This window comes from Rhinopithecus bieti, unplaced genomic scaffold (genome assembly GCF_001698545.2).
Source record: "Rhinopithecus bieti isolate Rb0 unplaced genomic scaffold, ASM169854v2 scaffold_17939, whole genome shotgun sequence".
NCBI lineage: Eukaryota > Metazoa > Chordata > Mammalia > Primates > Cercopithecidae > Rhinopithecus > Rhinopithecus bieti.
This window is the reverse complement of record NW_016809446.1, coordinates 2,928,330-2,950,570: the sequence shown is the minus strand read 5'-3', so window position 1 is coordinate 2,950,570 and position 22,241 is coordinate 2,928,330. Positions and strand designations below refer to the sequence as shown.

The 22,241-nt window shown below is 38.1% G+C and overlaps 1 protein-coding gene across 1 annotated transcript in view; it reads left to right on the top strand.

Annotated features, from left to right (window-relative positions):
* The window catches only part of LANCL1 (LanC like glutathione S-transferase 1), a 47,372-nt gene extending 25,407 nt beyond the window's left edge, over positions 1-21,965 (top strand). The window contains 7 exon segments of the mRNA XM_017889354.1: positions 11,704-11,781; positions 11,783-11,837; positions 12,393-12,539; positions 15,241-15,423; positions 16,772-16,948; positions 17,700-17,772; positions 18,591-21,965. Of these exon segments, the coding sequence (XP_017744843.1) occupies positions 11,704-11,781; positions 11,783-11,837; positions 12,393-12,539; positions 15,241-15,423; positions 16,772-16,948; positions 17,700-17,772; positions 18,591-18,667 (790 nt within the window). The 3' untranslated portion in view covers positions 18,668-21,965.
* Positions 21,966-22,241: the final 276 nt, after the last annotated feature.

The following is a 22,241-nucleotide window of genomic DNA, read 5'->3' as shown; positions in this document are numbered from 1 at the left end:
TCAGTATTAGTGTATTAAAATTAAAATGCTCGTAAGAGTATGCTGAGATTTTTGTTTTTGGTATATTGGTACTAAAGGTATTTTTGTCACTTACATTTTTTAATTTTGACATTTCAACAGGATTTATAGCCAGTAGGCTTGTTAAGGTTAAAATATAGTGTGTGAATATAATAGGAAAATACACTATTTGTGGCTATAGCTTTGATTTTTTCAGATTTTTTATTTTATACAAAACAGAAAAGAATGACTTGGAATGATTTGTAAGTTACGGACTTTGTTTTATCTGTTCAAAGGAAAAATCTAGAAATTTGACTTAATTTCAAGAAATCCAAAATTATTTCATTTATCAGTTTAGTAAACCTCCTTTAACTTTTTACTAAACTTTTCTCATTTTACAGATCTTTTGAGATCCCACACTCACATTCTCTGTGTACTGCCTTTGTTGCGCTTCATTGCCAGCATCATGTTCTAGCTAGCTTGCTTTTTCTACACTTTCTTAATATAATGTTCTTTCAAAATCACAATTTTTAAGTTTTAGAGACCAAATGGTCCTTTGAGATCATCAAAAGTCTAATCCTTAAAGAAACTGAAATCCAAGGAAATCAGTGTTTCCCTGTAGTACATACTCTTAACCTTGGGCCTCTGAGAATCTTAGAGTTTCTGGAAGTGTATAAAACCTCCAAATTATATTCAGCAAGGAGAGAGCATTTGTGCTTTTCTTAAAGGGATCTATAACTCCCCAAAAGGAGGGTGTGTGTGTGTTTTCATCCCACCCACTTCTACATATTGGTGCCACGACATGAATAGAGTGTGTGGTCTGTTCCCAATTAGATGGCTAACCTGACATATATAGTGCTTTGGGGCCAGTACTTAGAATGATGAAGCACTGTGGCTCTCCTGGTCCAGAAATGTATAACCTCCCTTCTTGTAGTGTGACAAGTCAAAAGGGATTTAAAAATATTTATCGTGGTAAAATATACATAATATAAAATTTGCAGTTTAACCATTTTTAAATGTACAATTCACTGGCATTAATTATATTCACAATGTTGTACAACCATCAGCACTATTTATTTTCAAAAAATGTTTTATTACTCCAACAGAAACTCTGTACCCATTAAAAAGTAATTCTCCATGCCCCCATACCCTCACACCCTGGTAACCTATATTCTACTTTCTCTATGAATTTGCTTATTTTAGATATTTTATGTAAGTGGAATTATACATTTGTTCTTTTGTGTCTGGCTTACTCCACTTAGCATAGTGTCTTCAAGATTTATCTATGTTGTAGGATGTATCAAAAATTAGTTCCTTTCAGTGACTGAATAATACTCCATTGTATGTATATACCACATTTCTATTTTTTTTAAAGGCTATTTAGTAGGTTCTGGAGAAGGAAGCCTGGAGCCTATATAGCCAGTGTAGGGCTGTGAGTGCTGTGGGGGCTTTGGAATTCCAGCTGCACTCCCTACTATATGATCTTGGGTAAATTACTCTAAACCTCAGTCTCTCATCTGTAAAATAGGAAATAATTTATGGAAATCACTTAGCATAAATTATAGCACCTAAACTAAAAACGTGCTTATAAGTGTTACCTATTATTTGGCTTGTAAAAATCATTGCTTATGCTTCTACTTTCTTTTTTTGTTATTATACTTCAAGTTCCGGGGTACATGTGTAGAACGTGCAGGTTTGTTTCACAGGTATACATGCACCATGCTGGTTTGCTGCACCAATCAACCTGTCGTCTACATTAGGTATTTCTCCTAATGCTATCCCTCCCCTAGTCCCCCACCCCGATAGGCCCCAGTTTATGATGTTCCTCTCCCTTTGTCCATGTGTTCTCACTGTTCAGCTCCCACTTATGAGTGAGAAGACATGGTGTTCGGTTTTCAGTTCTTGTGTAGTTTGCTGAGAATGATGGTTTTTAGCTTCATCCATGTCCCTGCAAAGGACATGAACTCATCTTTCTTATGGCTGCATAGTATTCCATGGTGTATGTGTGCCACATTTTCTTTATCCAATCTATCTGATGGACATTTGGGCTGGTTCCGTGTCTTTGCTATTGTGAACAGTGTTGCAATAAACATACGTGTGAATTTGTCTTTATAGTAGAATAAGTTATAATCCTTTGGGTATATACCCAGTAATAGAATTGCTGGTCAAATGGTATTTCTGGTTCTGGATCCTTGAGGAATCACCACACTGTCTTCCACAATGGTTGAACTAATTTACACTCCCACCAACAGTGTAAAAGCATTACTATTTCTCCACATCCTGTCCAGCATCTGTTGTTTCCTGACTTTTTAATGATCGCCATTCTAACTGGCATGAGATGGTATTGCATTGTGGTTTTGATTTGCATTTCTCTAATGACCAGTGATGAGCTTTTTTTCATATGTTTGTTGGCCACATAAAGGTCTTCCTTTGAAAAGTGTCTGTTCATATCCTTTGCCCACTTTTTGATGGAGTTATGTTTTTTTTTTCTTGTAAATTTATAGATTCTGGATATTAGCCCTTTGTCAGATGGATAGATTGCAAAAATTTTCTCCCATTCTGTAGGTTGTGTGTTCACTCTGATGATAGTTTCTTCTGCTATACAGAAGCTCTTTAGTTTAATTAGATCCCATTTGTCAATTTTGGCTTTTGTTGCCATTGCTTTCGGTGTTTTAGTCATGAAGTCTTTGCACATGCCTATGTCCTGAATGGTATTGCCTAGGTTTTCTTCTAGTGTTTTTATGGTTTTAGGCCTTACATTTAAGTCTTTAATCTAACTTGAGTTAATTTTTATATAAGATATAAGTAAGAGGTTCAGTTTCAGTTTTCTGCATATGGCTGGCCAGATATCCCAGCACCATTTATTAAGTAGGGAATCCTTTCCCCATTGCTTATTTTTGTCAGGTTTGTCAAAGATCAGATAGCTGTACATGTGTGGTGTTATTTCTGAGGCCTCTGTTCTGTTTCATTGGTCTATATATCTGTTTTTGTACCAGTATCATGCTGTTTTGGTCACTGTAGCCTTGTAATATAGTTTGAAGTCAGGTAGTGTGATGCCTCCAGCTTTGTTCTTTTGGCTTAGGATTGTCCTGGCTATGCGGGCTCTTTTTTGGTTACATATGAAATTTAAAGTATTTTTTTCTAATTCTGTGAAGCAAGTCAGTGGTAGCTTAATGGGCATAGCATTTAATCTATGAATTACTTTGGGCAGTATGGTCATTTTCACAATATTGATTCTTCCTATCCATGAGCATGTAATGTTTTTCCATTTGTTTGTGTCCTCTCTTATTTCCTTGAGCAGTGGTTTGTAGTTCTCCTTGAAGAGGTCCTTCACATCCCTTGTAAGCTGGATTCCTAGGTATTTTATTCTCTTTGTAGCAGTTGTGAATGGGAGTTCACTCATGATTTGGCTCTTTATCTATTATTGGTGTATAGGAATGCTTGTGATTTTTGCACATTGATTTTGTATCCTGAGACTTTTTTGAAGTTGCTTATCAGCTTAAGGAGATCTTGGGCTGAGTTAGTGGGGTTTTCTAAATATATAATCATGTCATCTGCAAACAGAGACAATTTGACTTCCTCTCTTCCTATTTGAATACCCTTTATTTCTTTCTCTTGCCTGATTGCCCTGGCCAGAAATACCAATATTGTGCTGAATAGGAGTGGAGAGAAAGGGCATCCTTGTTGTGTGCTGGTTTTCAAAGGGAGTGCTTCCAGTTTTTCTCATTCAGTATGATATTGGCTGTGGGCTTGTCATAAATAGCTCTTATTATTTAGAGGTATGTTCCATCAATACCTAGTTCATTGAGAGTTTTTAGCATGAAGGGATGTTTAATTTTATCGAAGGCCTTTTCTGCATCTATTGAGATAATCATATTTTTTTGTCATTGGTTCTGCTTTTGTGATGGATTACATTTATTGATTTGCATATGTTGAACCAGCCTTGCATCCCAGGGATGAGATGAAGCTGACTTGATCGTGGTGGATAAACTTTTTGATGTGCTGCTGGATTCGGTTTGCCAGTATTTTACTGAGGATTTTCACAATGGTATTCTTCAGGGATATTGGCCTGAAATTTTATTTTTTTGTTGTATCTCTGCCAGGTTTTGGTATCAGGATGATGCTGGCCTCAAAATGAGTTGGGGAGGAGTCCCTCTTTTTCTATTGTTTGGAATAGTTTTAGAAGGAATGGTACCAGCTCCTCTTTGTACCTCTGGTAGAATTTAACTGTGAATCTGTCTGGTCCTGGAATTTTTTTGGTTGGTAGGCTATTAATTCCTGCCTCAATTTCAGAACTTGTTATTAGTCTATTCCGGGATTCAACTTCTTCCTGATTTAGTCTTGGGAGGGTGTATGTGTTCAGGAATTTATCCATTTCTTCTAGATTTTCTAGTTTATTTGCTTAGAGTTTTTTATAGTATTCGCTGATGGTAGTTTGTATTCCCATGGGATCACTGATGATATCCCCTTTTATCATTTTTTGTTGTGTCTATTTGATTCTTCTCTCTTTTCTTCTTTATTAGTCTAGCTAATGGTCTATTTTACTGATCTTTTCAAAAAACCAGCTCCGGGATTCATTGATTTTTTTGAAGGGTGTTTCATGTCTTTATCTCCTTCAGTTCTGCCCTCATCTTACTTTTTTCTTGTCTTCTGCTAGCTTTTGAATTTGTTTGCTCTTGCTTCTCTAGTTCTTTTAATTGTGATGTTAGGGTGTCAATTTTAGATCTTTCTTGCTTTCTCTTGTGGGCATTTAGTGCTATAAATTTCCCTCTACACACTGCTTTAGCGGTATCCCAGAGATTCTGGTACGTTGTGTCTTTGTTCTTGTTGGTTTCAAAGAACTTATTTCTGCCTTAATTTCATTATTTACCCAGTAGTCATTCAGGAGCAGATTGTTCAGTTTCCGTGTAGTGCGGTTTTGAGTGAGTTTCTTGATCCTGAGTTCTAATTTGATTGCACTATGGCCTGAGAGACTGTTATGATTTCCATTCTTTTCCATTCGCTGAGGAGTGTTTTACTTCCAATTATGTAGTCAGGTTTAGAATAAGTGTGATGTGGTGCTGAGAAGAATGTACATTCTGTTGATTTGAGGTGGAGAGTTTTATAGATGTCTATTAGGTCTACTTGGTCCAGAGCTGAGTTTAAGTCCTGAATATCCTTGTTAGTTTTCTGCTCGTTGATGTAACATTGACATTGGGGTGTTAAAGCCCCACACTACTATTGTGTGGGAGTCTAAGTCTCTTTGTAGTCTCTAAGAACTTGCTTTATGAATCTGGGTGCTCCTGTATTGGGTGTATACACATTTTGGATATTCAGCTCTTCTTGTTGCATTAATCCCTCTACCATTATGTAATGGCCTTCTTTGTCTCTTTTGATCGTTGTTGGTTTAAAGTCTTTTATCAGAGACTAGGATTGCAACCCCTGCTTTTTTTTTTGCTTTCCATTAGCCTCCATCCCTTTATTTTAAGCCTATGTGTGTCTTTGCACATGAGGTGGGTCTCCCAAATACAGCATACCTATGGGTCTTGACTCTTTATCCAATTTGCCAGTCTGTGTATTTTAATTGGGGCATTTAGCTCATTTACATTAAAGGTTAGTATTATGTGTGAATTTGATCCTGTCATTATGATGCTAGCTGGTTATTTTGCCCCTTAGTTGATGCAGTTTCTTCATAGTCTCAACGGACTTTACAGTTTGGTATGTTTTTGCAGTAGCTGGTACCGGTTGTTCCTTTCCATGTTTAGTGCTTCCTTCAGGAGCTCTTGTTAGGCAGGCCTGGTGGTGACAAAATCTCTCAGCATTTGCTTCTCTGTAAAGAATTTTATTTCTCCTTTGCTTATGAAGCTTAGTTTGGCTGGATGTAAAATTCTGGGTAGAAAATTCTTTAAGAATGTTGAATATTGGCCCCCACTCTCTTCTGGCTTGTGGGGTTTCTGCATAGAGATCCACTGTTGCTGATGGGCTTCCCTTTGTGGGTAACCCAGCCTCTCTCTGGCTGCCCTTAACACTTTTTCCTTCACTTCAATCTTGGTGAATCTGACGATGATGTGTCTTGGGGTTGCTCTTCTCAAGGAGTATCTTTGTGGTGGTCTCTCTTTCCTGAATGTGAATGTTGGCCTGTCTTGCTATGTTGGGGGAGTTCTCCTGGATAATATCCTGAGGAGTGTTTCCGACTTGGTTCCGTTCTCCCTGTCGCTTCTAGGTACACCAAACGTAGGTTTGGTCTTTTCACATAGTCCATTATTTCTTGGAGGCTTTCGTTCCTTTTTATTCTTTTTTCTCTAACCTTGTCTTCATGCTGGATTTCATCAAATTGATCTTTAATCTCTGATATCCTATCTTCTGCTTGATCAATTTGGCCATTGATACTTGTGTGTGCTTCACAAAGCTCTCATGCTGTGTTTTTCAGCTCCATCATGTCATTTATGTTCTTCTCGAAACTGATTATTCTAGTTAGCAATTCCTCTAACCTTTTTTCAAGGGTCTTCTCTTCCGTGCATTGGGTTAGAACATGCTCCTTTAGCTCAGAGGAGTTATTACCCACCTTCTGAAGCCTACTTCTGTCAATTTGTCAAACTCATTCTCCACCCAGTTTTGTTCCCTTGCTGGCGAGGAGCTGTGATCCTTTGGAGGAGAAGCAGCATTCTGGTTTTGGGAATTTTCAGCCTTTTTGCACTGGTTTCTCCCCATCTTCGTGGATTTATCTATCTTTGGTCTTTGACGTTGGTGACCTTCGGATGGGGTTTCTGAGTGGATGTCCTTTTTGTTGATATTGATGTTATTCCTTTCTGTTTGTTAGTTTTCCTTAGTTTTCCTTCTAACAGGCCCTTCTGCTGCAAGTCTGCTAGAGTTTGCTGCAGGTCCACTCCAGACCCTGTTTGCCAGGGTATCACCAGTGGAAACTCCAGTACAGCAAAGATTGCTGCCTGTTTCTTTCTTTGGAAGTTTTGTCCCAGAGGGGCACCTGCCAGACACCAGCCGGAGCTCTTTTGTTTGAGGCGTCTGTCGACCCCTGCTGGGAGGTATCTCCCAGTCAGGAAGCAGGAGGGCAGGGACTCACTTGAGGAGGCAGTCTGTCCATTAGCAGAGCTCGAGCACTGTGCTGGGAGATCCACTGCTCTCTTCAGAGCCAGCAGGCAGGAATGTTTAAGTCTGCTGAAGTTGTGCCCATAGCCACCCCTTCCCCCAGGTGCTCTGTCCCAGGGAGATGGGGGTTTTATCTATATAGCCCCTGACTGGGGCTGCTGCCTTGTTTTCAGAGATGCCCTGCGCAGAGACTGGACATCTGTTTTTAAAAGTTACAAACCTTTTGAAAATACAAGGCCAAAAACTATCCCCAGTAACACCCTGAGGAAGTACTGTGAGGAGTGGAACAGAACTATCCTGTTTGTGTGTCTTTATTCTTCCTTCAGTGACATTTCAGTGACTTGCTTATCTCTTCTGTATTGCATTAATATCAACATATCAAAACAAATAAGCTGCAACAAAGTGCTTGTTAGTTTGAGAGTTTCTGAAAACACATAAAATAACCATTATGACTTATCAGTGATGTCATTTCTTTATTTTATCTTGAGAATGTAGCATGCACAACTTGCAGTTAAGTCCTGCTAATCATCGAACCCAACTAATGAATTTTAGCGATTTGAATTCAAATCCAGAAAAAAGGGATATACTTCCTTTATTACCCTAAACTGTATTGTTTTAATAAGATGCTCCCAGCAGTACTTCATTTTAAATAAATATTTGAAAGGTATTTGCTACCTACTTTGAATGTTCCAAATGCAAATGTGTTTGGCTGCAAAGTAAATAGAATGCTAATTATATATTGCCACCTAGTGGTAATGTATGTCATAACATTGGCAAAAAAGGAATGGAGTTAATGCAGTGGTTCAAATATTTTATTTCAGTTGGAATATCATTGGAATCAGTGCAGTAATTCTGTGTAATACTTCCATAGAGCAGCGTGTGTTTAAAAAAATTACAGTAATTGTTTTGCATAGTTCTTTCAATCTTTGCAAAAGTAAATCAAAATTACTTTATATTGAAATTCTATACACTTTGACACATTTATATTAAAAATAGGTTCATATCAAAACTTGAGACATTCATTGTTTACTGTAACAGTTGAGTTTGTATCTAATAAACAGATTTTGTTTTCTTATGGCCCCAACATTACTGAGCTCCCAGTTCTGGCATGAGAAAAAAAAAATTCTTAATAAATGTTTCTAAACATTTAAAATTTTATTAAAAAATTAAAATTTCCTTTAAAAATTAAGGGAGTCTGTGTGTGTAGATACATATGGTATCGAAGTAGAAAACAAAATGGCTCATGATTCTATCCATAAGCCCTGTTATTTTAAGAAGGTCAAAGTATACAAGAAAATGTATTAGAAGAAAAAGGAAAGAAACCTCTAACCAAGTTTCTTGTTATCGATTTCTTAGTGTATCTATTCCTAAGATAACTGTTTCACTATGAATTATTATTGCCTATATTTGTAGAAGAAAAAATGGATGAGCCAGCATTTGCATATTTCACTAATTTGAGTTGCCTCAGTTTGATGAGGGTATAATATGAAAAGTTTAAACTTTTCACTAACTGCAACTAGCCATGCTTTTTCACCCCTTTCCTGCTGAGGAGTAAGTTCCCTTAAAGACTCCTTCATTAGTTTCTCTGTCTTTCTTTCATAACTGTCAGCCACTTTCACTCACTAAAATCATCTCATTCTGCTTATTTAAAACCTATCCTCTTAATTTTAAATGTTTTCTCCTCCCCTCACCACAAGCGTGCGGAAGTAGTGGAGAGGGAGATGGGAAAGGAAGATCGTTCTCCTTCACATCTACCCTCCCCGCTGAGCTAGGATGTTTTCACTGTATCTATAGCCTGGTGGTAACAATTGTTAGATTTTTGTTTGCTTGGGATTTTGTTTGATTTTGTTTGATTTTGTTTTCGTTGTAAATACTGGTGGTCTCCAGAGATTGGCAGTAGAGGCTGTAGACCCCCTCAGCTATACCCCTACCTCCTATGTTCAAATGAAAGCACACATGGGTGCCCAATTCTGCCAAATGTGCAAACACTTTAGGAAGAAGGTACTCTTTAGAAGAAGATACTATTTAGACATACATACATACATACATACAGTCTCCTACCCTGTTTTTGTAGCTCAGAGAAAGTCACATTACTCTCAAGCCCTTCTTAGACTTTATTCACGAAAGAGTGGGAAAGCCCGTACCATCTCCCAAAGCTGCAGCCCATCTTTACCCTCACTCCACCAATGAAAAACCATTTTCTATCAGTCCTTAATAACAACAAATTCTCTGGTGTAGATTTTGATAAAGTTCCTATATGAAAAAGATGCACTTCAGTGCTGAGTACCTCTGAGTGTTGACTCCTGCTTAGAGTGCTTCAAATACATCACTTTGGGGCAGGGGTTGGAGGGACCTGATGTTTGGTACTTCAAATGCTAATTAACCATCCCTAGTGTATAGACTGAAGTTAGATGACAGACATGCACAGGCACGGCACACTGCTTATACTTAACTACTTTAAAAGTAAATTTCCATATAGATAAACAAGATAATTTCTAAACCAGAAGGGACTATTTATTTCACAGATGAAAAATTTTAAGAACAAAGATTTAGTGTCCTAAGCTACCAGATAACATTTGTTAGGGCTAATGTCGTCTCATTACTACTCTTTTCCAGAGTGTCATTGGATCTTTGTGCTAATATTTTGTTGTTTCACCAAAAATTAAAATGTTTTAAATGGGATCATATCAAATTTATAGGCTAATTTAGGGATGATTGAGATGCACTTCAAAATTTCATGTGACAACTCTAAAATATCAAGGACATTTTTCTTCCCTATCATATTTGCTGCCTACTCCCCTCCCCACCAAAAGGGAAAAAGGTTCATTCTCAGAGGTCAAACTACCAAATAGAGTTACTTTCCTAAACTGACTTCCCTCTGTGATCTCCCCTACTTGCTGGTTCCTGAGGCTTCCCTTTTTGGTCTCTGATGAAAAGGCTGGGGCTTTGGTGACCCTGCTCTGCCACATCTATGACCGCATGCATCTGGGGCCAGGTGATGTGGAGGACAGAGAAGTAAAGCAATGGGGGCTTACAATCCCCTCCTGAGACTGCAGGTCCTCCAATCTGGGGGGAAGTTTCCCTTCCTCAGAGTTTAGACTCCCAGGGCTCCCCTTGCCTTCGTACCTGCTCCCAGCATGAAATTGCCTGTAGCTTGGGGCACAAGAGAACTGAGAAAAGGAAAATAAAGAAAAATGGAGGGTTAACCCATTCTTTCTGATATTAGGAGTTCTCTTTGTTCAGATAGCACTAGAGGGCTTCCTCTGGGTCTCTATCAGCCTACTTGTGTCTACTTTTGGGTTTTGGGCTGTACTAGTTCAGACCAGGGGAATACCAGAGAGAAAAAATGGTAAACTCACCAGTGGTTTGGTGGTACTTCAGATTCCTGTCCTCTTCCTCTTTTTGTGTGTTACTATTTGCTTTTCAGAGACCGCAAATAGCTGCTCTATCCTGTCCAGGTTTTAGAGCCACATTTTGGGGGAGAAACAAGGTGCAGAGCATGTTTACTCCATCTTACCTGAAACCAGAACTGAAAGTAACTTTTTCTGAGAAGCTGAACTGAGTCTATCCGTAGGGATTGAATGAACCATAATACATTCATTCATTGGGGTTCTATGCAAGTATTACAAAGAACGTGACTACTCTGTGTGCTGTTATGGAATCATTGTCAAGATGTATTGTTAAATAGCAAACTGTAGAATATTTATAAATATGTATATTTATGCTTATGTGTACATAAAATCTAGGAATACACACACAAAAAAAATGGTAACCATGGTGATTTCTGAGGAGAACTAGAAGGCTGGGAGATTGAGGAGATGGAGACCTGACTGACACCTCTGTGCTATTAATATTTGCATGTATTGGCCGGTTGCAGTGGCTCACGCCTATATCCCAGCACTTGGGGAGGCTGAGGCAGGCGGATCACCTGAGGTCGGGAATTGGAGACCAGCCTGACCAACATGGAGAAACCCCATCTCTACTAAAAATACGCAATTAGCCGGGTGTGGTGGTGCGTACCTATGATCCCAGCTCCTCAGGCGGCTGAGGCTGGAGAAGCGCTTAAACCTGGGAGGCAGAGGTTGCGGTGAGCCGAGATCATGCCATTGCACTCCAGCCTGGGCAACAAGAGTGAAACTGTCTCAAAAGAAAAAAAAAAAAATGACATGTATTATTGACTGTGGTAGATGAGACCTACTTCAGGTAGGCCTGGTGACACATTAAGAAATAAACCAAGGAAGGAGGTGATGGGCCATTTGTTAACCTAGTCCCCTCTCTGGGCTAAATGCCTCAGAGCCAGCAGTTCTTGGCTTCTCTGACCCCAACTGCTAAAATACTCACCTTAGGGCCTGCCTGCATGAGGAACTAGGGAGATTTCGGATAACCTCAGCCATACGTTTGTATTCTTCCGTTTTATGAATGTATTTGTCAGTTCCATTGTTAAGTGAAGAAATTTAATGGAGGGCTAATCTGTGAACCATAACTGTTCTATAGATAGATATTATGTATGTATAAACACATATTATGTGTGCAGGTGTATTTTTTCAATGTACCATTTTTAAGTATACACCAATACCTGATTCCTTTCAAATTATTTTGGGCATGTATTTTTATTTTTAGGCTAATTCACCTAAATAAGATTGATCCTCATGCTCCAAATGAAATGCTGTATGGGCGAATAGGCTACATCTATGCTCTTCTTTTGTCAATAAAACTTTGGAGTGGAAAAGATTCCTCAAAGCCATATTCAGCAGGTACCACGTTTTTGTGTTTTTAGGAGTCTCTTTAGGATCCCATTTACTTACTGTCTGCCTAAACTATTGTTTGTGTCTCTCTAGTTAGCACATTCCAAATAAAGGAAGGTGTATCTGGACCTCTAAAGGTTGGGCACAGTCCAAGAACCAATAGCTTCCTACGGAGTGCTGTTGGAAACATTTCTAACTCAGTCAGAAGGCCAGTCTGCTCCATTTCGGAATTTAGAGACCCTCTCCAAAGAAAATTAGAGCCAAATTTCGCCTCCCAGATGGAGGGTTTGCTTTGGTGGTGCCTAGAGGAGTTCATGCTTTTCTTTGACAGGCGAACTCTTGTAAACTGTAATGCAAAGAGCTCACGATCCTCTATGCCCTCCCCCTTCTAGGCTGAATATAGTCCCACTCTCTGATGAAGAATTAAACTATGCCTTTCCCTGGCTGAAAGCTAGTGTCTAATTTGTCGTGTTCCTCAGTACCTCTTAGCAGAAAAGTCATTACCTCCTCCAGGAAGGTTTTTGTTCAGTTAACTTGTTATTTTGGTTGGTTTTCTCTCTGCAGATTTGTGAAACAATTCTAACCTCTGGAGAAAACCTAGCTAGGAAGAGAAACTTCACGGCAAAGTCTCCACTGATGTATGAATGGTACCAGGAATATTATGTAGGGGCTGCTCATGGCCTGGCTGGAATTTATTACTACCTGATGCAGGTAAGGAGTGATTGTGGTGGAACTTTAAAATGTCCTTCCTGACCCATGTACTATCATGGGTGAGAAGACAGATGTTCTAGTTCTAGTTTGTCACTCTGTCAACCTCTGCATTACAGTACTCTCCTTGTAATTAACTTGACCTAGACAAACAAAAGTAATGTTTATGAAGGTGCCTTTAAAAATGTATAAACATTAAAGGCCTTGCATTTTGAGATGAAGTTTGATTTACAGGTTACCCTACTTGCCCACTTAGCATCACTTGGGCAAACTAAAGTATTTTGACCTATAGTTCCGCATGAAGCGCCTCTGCTCTGCTCTTGCAGCCAGTGCTTTGAATTAAAAATATTATTCCACATTAAAAGGCACAACTCATTCCAACAAATTCCAGTAATAGGAACAAAATCAATAGAAAACAAATGAGCGCTTGTTGCCTAATGCTTACTTAGAGAGCAAAGCTGAGGAGACTTTTACTTACCTGAAAAACAGCTGAATATGCTCTGCCCGGCAGTTCTTAGGATCTAATACTATTGGGGCACATCAACCAAAGTCAAATAGACTAAAGACAAATAGCATTTACTGCAGCAAACATAACTTGGGAGAGATCAGAAGAGGACTTCTCATGAGAGCATCATTTTGGGAGACTTCTGAAGCACTCCTTAAGGAGAAATTGGCACTTGTGAGTAAGAATTCATGGCAATTGATTTTTAATGGCAGCAGAGGTATCCCTGTTACCTTCCCAACACTGTGACATAAAGAAAAGTGTTTCATTAACGTGTTCAGCAGGAGTGCTTGGATATACATACTACCAGCTCTTTGAGTAGCTGACTCTTATAATGCAAGATCAGTGTTGGACCTGCCCTCTACCTATAAATAAACAAGGACAACAGAACTGAAAAACTCAAGGTTATTATTACTTTTGAATGCAGAGTCACACATTGAGTGTTAGTGGCAATCAGAGACTAACTGGCATATTTATTCTACACTTTTCAATTAGAGGTTATATAATTAGGATGTTGACATTTAGACTTAAATTTCTTTATTTTTCTGGTGCATGTCTTCCTCTCTATTCCCAGTAGTAAATGTAGATTCCTAAAAGTTTTCAGGAAAGAAGAGTCTTCTGAAGTTTCAAGGTTAGTTAGAATGAAACATATTAGAGGCCCTCTCCAAAGAGGATTAGACAGCCTTATTGAACTTTCATTGAAACGAATAATCAGAACACATAGTGACTAGACAGCCTCATCAAACTTTCATTGAAACAAATAATCATGAGACATACTCTGTCTCCTTGTGTTAGCTGTAGTAAGAAATCTGAAAACCCAAGTATTTTGACCTATAGTTCTGCAGGTTATCATCTATATGAAATGATTTAATTTTTAATCCTGAAAGTCTATTCTAGTAGGTACCCCTTCATTAACATAAAATGAAACATTATTATTTTTAGGCCATGTTGGGTAATTCCTGCAAGTTTGACGAGAGTCCACTCATTCTACTGTAACACTTTGAGCTTTAATGCTATTCTTTGTATAAAATGAAATCTGTCTTTTAAATAACTCAGTGCACTTTCAGAATCTTGTGGAAGTCGTATTGTCAACATTACTGTGACCCCATCACAACCACCTCCTGCCTGTGCTTCACACCACTGCCACCCCTCACCACCACATGCCCTACACCTTGCCTAGCATAACAGCACTTTGACTCTGTTAAAGACATTAGCAGTCATTGAATTAAGGACAGGACCAAAAGGAGAAACTAAAACAGTATCAAAAACGGTAGCTCATATGCTCTATGTCAGTATGTCCTTTTGATCTGTATGTTGTTATATCAAAATAATGTGGCATTTAGATCAGTCCTAAATCCTCTGTAAAAAGACAGACCTGATCTAGAGGCATGCTATAGTTTGGAATCTAGATTCCAGGTCTCTTAACGTGTTAGTATCCTTTTTCTATTGAAAATACCACCTATCTCCTCTCTAAATGTAATAACGAAAGTCATGCTTGGTTTGTCTAGTGCCATTTCTTTGTGACTTAAAACTTGCTTTATATATTGAAACCATGGGAAACTTCTCTTACACTCACATTCTCAGACATTGACTTAGGAAAATTACTTATATGTATGTAGATAACAATATTGAAAAACAATATATACAAAAGGTCGAGCACAGTGGCTCACGCCTGTTATCCCAGTACTTTGGGAGGCCGAGACGGGCAGATCATCTGAGGTCAGGAGTTCGAGACCAGCCTGGCCAACATGGTGAAACCCCATCTCTACTAAAAATAGAAAAATTAGCCGGGCGTGGTGACAGGTGTCTGTAATCCCAAGTACTTGGGAGGCTGAGACAGGAGAATTACTTGAACCCAGGAGATGGAGGTTGCAGGGAGCCAAGATCGTACCATTGCACTCCAGCCTGGGTGACAAGAATGAAACTCCATCTCAAATAAAAAAGAAAAACAATATATACAAAAGACGCTAAGAGTTAGCTAATAGCCCAATTTTATTTTGTCCCATTGTTTAAAGTTTTTAAATGAAATCACAAAAGGTTAAAATAAAGGCATCCAGTAGGTGGAAAAATGGAATGAAATCCAAAACCTCTTAATGACCTTCCATTTCCTCTTAGCCATGCTTTTTTTCTGGTTTAAATATACTGAGATCTTGGAAGGTTTGTTTGCTTCAGCAGAACTAATAATTTCCTTCTCATTTTTAGCCCAGCCTTCAAGTGAGCCAAGGGAAGTTACATAGTTTGGTCAAGCCCAGTGTAGACTACGTCTGCCAGCTGAAGTTCCCTTCTGGCAATTACCCTCCATGTATAGGTGATAATCGAGATCTGCTTGTCCATTGGTGCCATGGCGCCCCTGGGGTAATCTACATGCTCATCCAGGCCTATAAGGTACTGTGTGTATTTTTGAAAAAAATTTTTTAATAACCAAAAATTTATAATTTAAAATTAGTTTTACCCTAATCCATAAAGGAACAATAAATAAATCTCTTGTGGGACCTAAGATCACTTTGCTAAATGAATTATAATTCATTCTCACCATCTTTCTGTACCATAGCAGGCATGGTTTCATAACCTACTTTCAACAACACTTAGGTTGCAATGAGATATTGTTTATGATCCAGCATATTATCTAGCAATTCCACTCCTAGGTGTGTACCCAAAAGAACCAAAACCAAGGATTCAAATAGATACTGTACACCAGCATTCATAGCAGCATTATTTATAATTGCCACAAGGTGAAAATAATCCAAGTATTCATCAAGAGATGAACTGATAAAGAAAATATCATATATACAATGGAACATATCACAATGCAATGGAATATTATTCCACTATTAAAAGAATGACTTTCTGATACATATTACAACATGGATGAACCTTGAAAACATTATGCTAAGTGAAATAAACAGATATAAATAGACAAATATTGTACGATTCCATTGTAGTGCATAAATAACACTAATAAAAAGCATGCCCTCACAGAACTGCAATCAAAGGTTTTTAGTTGAGGAAAAAAAAAGATGTCTATGACCATTGGTGCCAAATCAACAAATTACAACTCTGCAGATTATTGCTGGGCACTGACATCTCATAAATAAGCTGCCAGTGTATCAAATTCTACATTTCAGAGAATTAGACACATTCATACTGGAAAAACTTTTTAAACTGCCTTATCCTACTTTTAAGAACACTTAGGTTGCAATGAGCTATTAAAAATACCTACTCAGAATATTTCCTCAGTCTTTGATGAAGATACAGGAGGCCGTAAAAATTGTAAAGGTCTATCTATTTTTCTGACAAAGTCTAGTGTTTTATACTCAATTTGCATATTTCCTAAAGAACAGTTGTTCTCCAGTGTGTAAAGAAACTTCCTAATAGTGAAGAGGACATCATAGTTACCAAAGAAGAGAGCATGTGTTCTTTGGAAGGTCACTCATGCTAACAGCAAGTTGCAAGTTAAATAATGCTGCTTCCTCAGTAACATCCATATAAACAAACACACATGCACAGAAAACTTAGACTGTACATACCAAAGTCATGCACAATTTGAAAAAGAGCCAAACTAGTAGATTTTAGTAATTGTCACTAGCAATATAACACATCCCTCTGTCACTAAATCCTTTACCCTTTCTTGCCAAGCCATCTCCCTCTTTCCTCCTTACCTATCAGGAAGGAATATCAATGGAACTTTCTTTTATATCCAGTATAATAGAATGCATGTCCTTTGCCTCTGCAGGTATTCAGAGAGGAAAAGTATCTCTGTGATGCCTATCAGTGTGCTGATGTGATCTGGCAATATGGGTTGCTGAAGAAGGGATATGGGCTGTGCCACGGTGCTGCAGGGAATGCCTATGCTTTCCTGACACTCTACAACCTCACGCAGGATATGAAGTACCTGTATAGGGCCTGTAAGGTAGGAGTCAGAACCACCAAATAGAAGGCAGCTCGGTGGCTCATACCTGTAATCTCAGCACTTTGGGAGGCTGAGGCAGGTGGATCACCTGAGGTCAGGAGTTCGAGACCAGCCTGGCTAACGTGGGCTCTACTTAAAATACAAAAACTTAGCCAGGTGTGGTGGCACGTGTCTATAATCCCAGCTACTTTGGAGGCTGAGGCACGAGAATCACTTGAACCCGGGAGGCGGAGGTTGCAGTGAGCTGGTATCATGCCATTGTACTCCAGCCTGGGTGACAAGAGTGAAACTCCATCTTGAAAAAAAAAGAAAAAAAAAGCAGGTCTCCCAGGAGGTTGTAGAAAGGTTCTAGTTCATCTGATTTAATTCATTTATCCCTAAAATCATAGGTCTTGGATAACAAATACCGTTATTTAAGGAAAACCTTCAAAAACCTTTCAATTAAATTAGCATTCCTTTAAAGGGACGTAATTCTACTCAGCAGCTTTTATGGGAGAAAAAATAAAGACGTAGGGTGATTTCGTGCCTTTCTTCTTAAATAACCTTGGAGATACGTGACTCAGACAGCTCATTAAATTCCTCCCACGCTGTGTACTCTCTTTCAGACCATCCTTTACTCTGCATTAATCTCCTTTCTCTGATGTGAAGGTAGTGTTTGACTTTTCAGAGTAATTTGTAGAGACAACCTCTTAACTTTCGGGAGGTCTCTGGAAGAAATCACTATACTAATTTAACTTGGTCTCATTTTCAGTTTGCTGAATGGTGCTTAGAGTATGGAGAACATGGATGCAGAACACCAGACACCCCTTTCTCTCTCTTTGAAGGTATTTTGTACACTTTATTTATTTGCCTTAAATAATATCAGCATCTACTTCTCTGCTTGCTAATTAATGTATTTGAATTTAAGTTTTATCAAAACATTAAATTATTCTTAAACTACTTTATTTCCTAATATGCTAAATCGATATTAAAAATCAATTAGCACGTGTGCTACCACAGTCCCAATACTGGTAGTCATCGAGTTACTCCCTTTTATGGAGCCAGGCACATGTTGGGCATTTTGCAGATGCCATCATAAATCATTCAGCAAAAAACATACAGGCACTACTACCTTCATGTCATAGCCGAGGAGACTGAGGCTCAGGAGCTTACGTTTGGTAAATGGCAGGGCTCTGACTTGAACTTGTCTGGCTCCATTCTCTCTCCAGTCTTCTACTGGGATATAAGGCTGAGCACCTCACTAGTGATCTCTTCTAATGTTGAACTACAATGTCTGTAAACATAGACAGAGTTACACTTCATTTAAATCATTGCCATTAATATTGTAATGTTGTTAATGTTAAAAAAATGGAGCCATCCTTTGTTTTTGCAGAGTTGTAACTGCTCTCAGGGGGTGTCAGTGAGGTGGGGAAAAAGCCATAGGATGCTGAGGGAGGAGGGCCAAGAGGACATCCCCACCCTCCCCTCCAGTGTGGCCTTGATTCAGACCTTAGGGACGAGGCTGTCACTGGTGGGCACCCTTTGTTGATGTTTATGTGTTTGAATAGACCGAAATGCTGTTGACTTGTGGAGGGAAAAAAAAGCCATCCTATGAAATGGAGTCATTTGGTATAATAACTTTTGCCTCTTTCTCTTTCTTCAGGAATGGCTGGCACAATATATTTCCTGGCTGACCTGCTAGTCCCCGCAAAAGCCAGGTTCCCTGCATTTGAACTCTGAAAGGAAAGCATGCCACCTGCAACTCACTGCATGACCCTTTCTGTGTATTCAAACCCAAGCTAAGTGCTTTTGTTGCTTTCCAAGGAAACAAAGAGTCAAACTGTGCACTTGATTTTGTTAGCTTTTTTCAGAATTTGTCTTTCATTTGGTTCATTTCCATTATCATTTACTTTTACTTAAAAGTATCCAAGCAAGTCTTTTAACTTTAATTTCCATTTCTTCCTAAAGGGAGAGTGAGTGATATGTACAGTGTTTTGAGGTTGTATATATATGTTCCAGAACTTGGAGGAAATCTTATTTAAATTTATGAATATAACCATCTGTTACTGTTCTAAAAATGTTTAAAAGAAACTCAATATAGATAAAAATAAATATGTGACTATTACTGGGTATTGCACTTCACTTTTCTTTAATATTTTCCTCCAATTGGAGGGCAAACAATTTTATGACTTGCTTTTCTCTAGGTGTTTCATTTTGAAAGGGGACAAAAATATAACGAAATGCTTCCAGGAGAAAAATTCCAGGAATTGCAATCTGGACTTGGGACCTAAATATCATGTTTAAAATTCTTGATGCCTATTTAGACTAGAGGTAAACATACTTTCAGATTTGCCTGTTTTTGTCAGCAAGGCATACAGGCTTCAGAAGCCAACATTTTTAATCAAAAACTTATAAAACATGATGATCATTGTGAAAATTCTGAGTCGAAGGTTAGTTCAAGTTAAGCTAAGAATAACAGTTTGTGTTTTCTCTAAAATAATCCGGGTTTTTTGGAACTCTTTATTTAAATATGTTTGTTTTTCAGTATTCATATAAGATCAGGAAGCTAATTTTCTATGTAGGAATATGCTTTGACCTAGGATTTCAGTCCACTCTGACTGACTTTCTAAACTTTAACTTGAGTTTTTTACAGTGACTATGCACTAGTGCTGACTCTTTGGTATAAGCCATAAAATATTTTCCTTCTTATCAGTTTTTATCTGAACTTTGATATTTTCACTAAATAGTACAGTATTCTACTTCGCTTTAAAAAAGGGGATGAGAAAGGGAATACTATGTAACCAATAACTTGAACAAAAACACTAAGCTTTTAATAGAAATGCTTTTTGTTGAGGAGGTATTATCCAGAGTTCATGCTTAGAACAAATGCATCATTGTGTATCCTAGGCTTAACAATTCAGCAGTTTCTGAGACCACAGAATCAGATTTTCTGTAGTAGATAAAGACTCCCTGGTGCTTCAAATTCTGTACAAATGTTTTGACTCATCAGCTTTTACTCCTCCTCCTTCCAATACTGCCTTTGCCTGGCTTGTTTTGTCTCTTTGCAACTGATTTTGCAAAAGAGATTTTGCAACTGATTTTGCAAAAAAAAAAAAAAATTGTAGCTTTAAAATAACAGGGTCTAAGTATTTTAAATGTGCCTATTTCACAGCTCTCTTGGTGACAAAACATGCTATTTTATTGGAACTTCAAACCAAATCCCCAGAGTGTGTGCTGGTTCCTGCAGGTAGCAGTCTCCTATTATCTCCTGTTTAGCACCAAAAGAGCTAATATTATTGGAAATCAACCCTTTAAAGGCCACTGGCAGTAGGATTTAAAAAGCAGCCCACTGCTCAATTTCTAGGATCAGCTTCCTCCTTCTTAACTTGTGTAAGTCGGCACTACCTTGTGCCTCTCAGATTGCTGAAGTGCTGCTGGTAAGCGTGTGCATGCTCTGCCTTTCTTGTGAAAGTTTTCAGTCAGCGACATCAGCACTTACAGTAAGAAGTAAAAGTAGTGCACAGCAAAGCTAATTTGCCTTTGTCTGTGGTATTCAACTTGAAAGAATAAAGCTCATTTGGTTTAGTTAAATGTCTTACTCTACTGTGCCTATGCTTTTAGCTACGTTACTAAGCAAGGGAAAAGAACACTTTCTTTGAGCCAAAGGAGACTTGATCACAGTTCTCCAAGTATCGTGATAGCAATCCTTAACCCCAGGAAGATTTCAAGGCAGGGAGAAGAACATTTCAAGTAAGATTCTTGTTAACCCATTTATGCCTAGTGTTCCATTACTGGAATGCTAAGCTTGTGGGAGTCGTTTACATACTACTGCTCAAAGTCATTGCCAAGGTCTGATTTTTCACAAAAAATTGCAACCCCCACCATAAATGGGTTAGCTACGGTCATCTGTTAGCAAATTCATCCACACAAACACAATTCAAGTTTGTTTGTTTTTTTTAAGCTTTTGAAAACTTATTAAACTGGCACAATTTTATATGTATACTATTTGTTGTATTTATGCTTAAGAGCAAAAAAGTTTTGATGGGATTTTAAACTCAGGCAAAGCCTACAACACTGAGACAATCCCCTAACATGGTAGTAACTAAAGAAACTTATACTAGGCTTCTTAGTTTTAAAAGATAGTGGCATCATTGTTTCAGTTCTAGTTCTGTTATATTTTCTCTCGGGTATTTTCTTCTTGGTAAAAATCCTTCCCAGAAGTTGCTTCCTAGAAAACTCAATACCATCTCTCATCTCTGTACAGGGACTAGGTAATAAAACCTTCAAAGGTTACCAAGCAGTGTTCATTTATCCCGTCACATGTTTCTGTTTCTATAGTAATTTAGAAATTGCAAATAGTTAACTTTTCATCTTGTAAAAAATGTTAACATTATCCTGGCTATTTCCATAGATACCATGGACTATTATTACTATCCTGACTATTTCCATAGATACTATGGACTGTAATGTGGCCTGAGTTGTCAGTCTTTAATCCTGAGTCATGTGGCTCTCTTTTTATCTTTCATGTCAGTTCCAATTATTTGGCATCAAAAACCTTCATGGTAGGTAGAGTTTTAGGTAAAAGTGGATCTAGGGTTACTTTCTTTATTAACATTTCCTAAATAACTGAATTGAGAGACATACTTTGATACTATGTCCCTCAGGTTAATTTTTGTCTGATCTTATGATGGTCCTGCCTTTTACTAGCTACTTTAGAAATAGAAAATGTGAAGAGTGACTATTTACGCATACACTCCTTTGGCTACTAGAACTCATCTGTAGTCCTTTATTATTTACACTGAATTCCAATTTCATTTCTGCTTGCGCTAAATAAGAGCACCTCATTCCTGTGTTTTCTGTACTATTGAGCTATAGACGAACTGTTTCTCTAATTATAAAGCAAACTGTTTGGGATATTCAGGGAAACTGCCCAAATGTTATATTGTCATTTAATGGGAAAGGCTGGGATCATATGTATTTTCATGTTCTGTAAAGGATTTGACTTACTGGTTCTCAATAAAATTTTATTAGGACTATATATCATCATGTGCTTTTTGTTTGGTTTGGTTTAAACTTGAGAAATATTTTCCCTCAATGGCAACTGAAGGTTTTTTTCCTCTATACACCCATTTCCTAGGCTTTGTTCTTTTTTCCTCATTGTTGGATAAAACAAGATTTTCTCTACTGTCTGATAATAGAGATTTATAAGAGGAAAATATTTTTAAATCTGATCATTATAGAATTAGGAGGAATCTACGAGGCTTCAAGAACAACAGTGGATTAACCATCTCATAATATAAGAATCTGCTGCGGG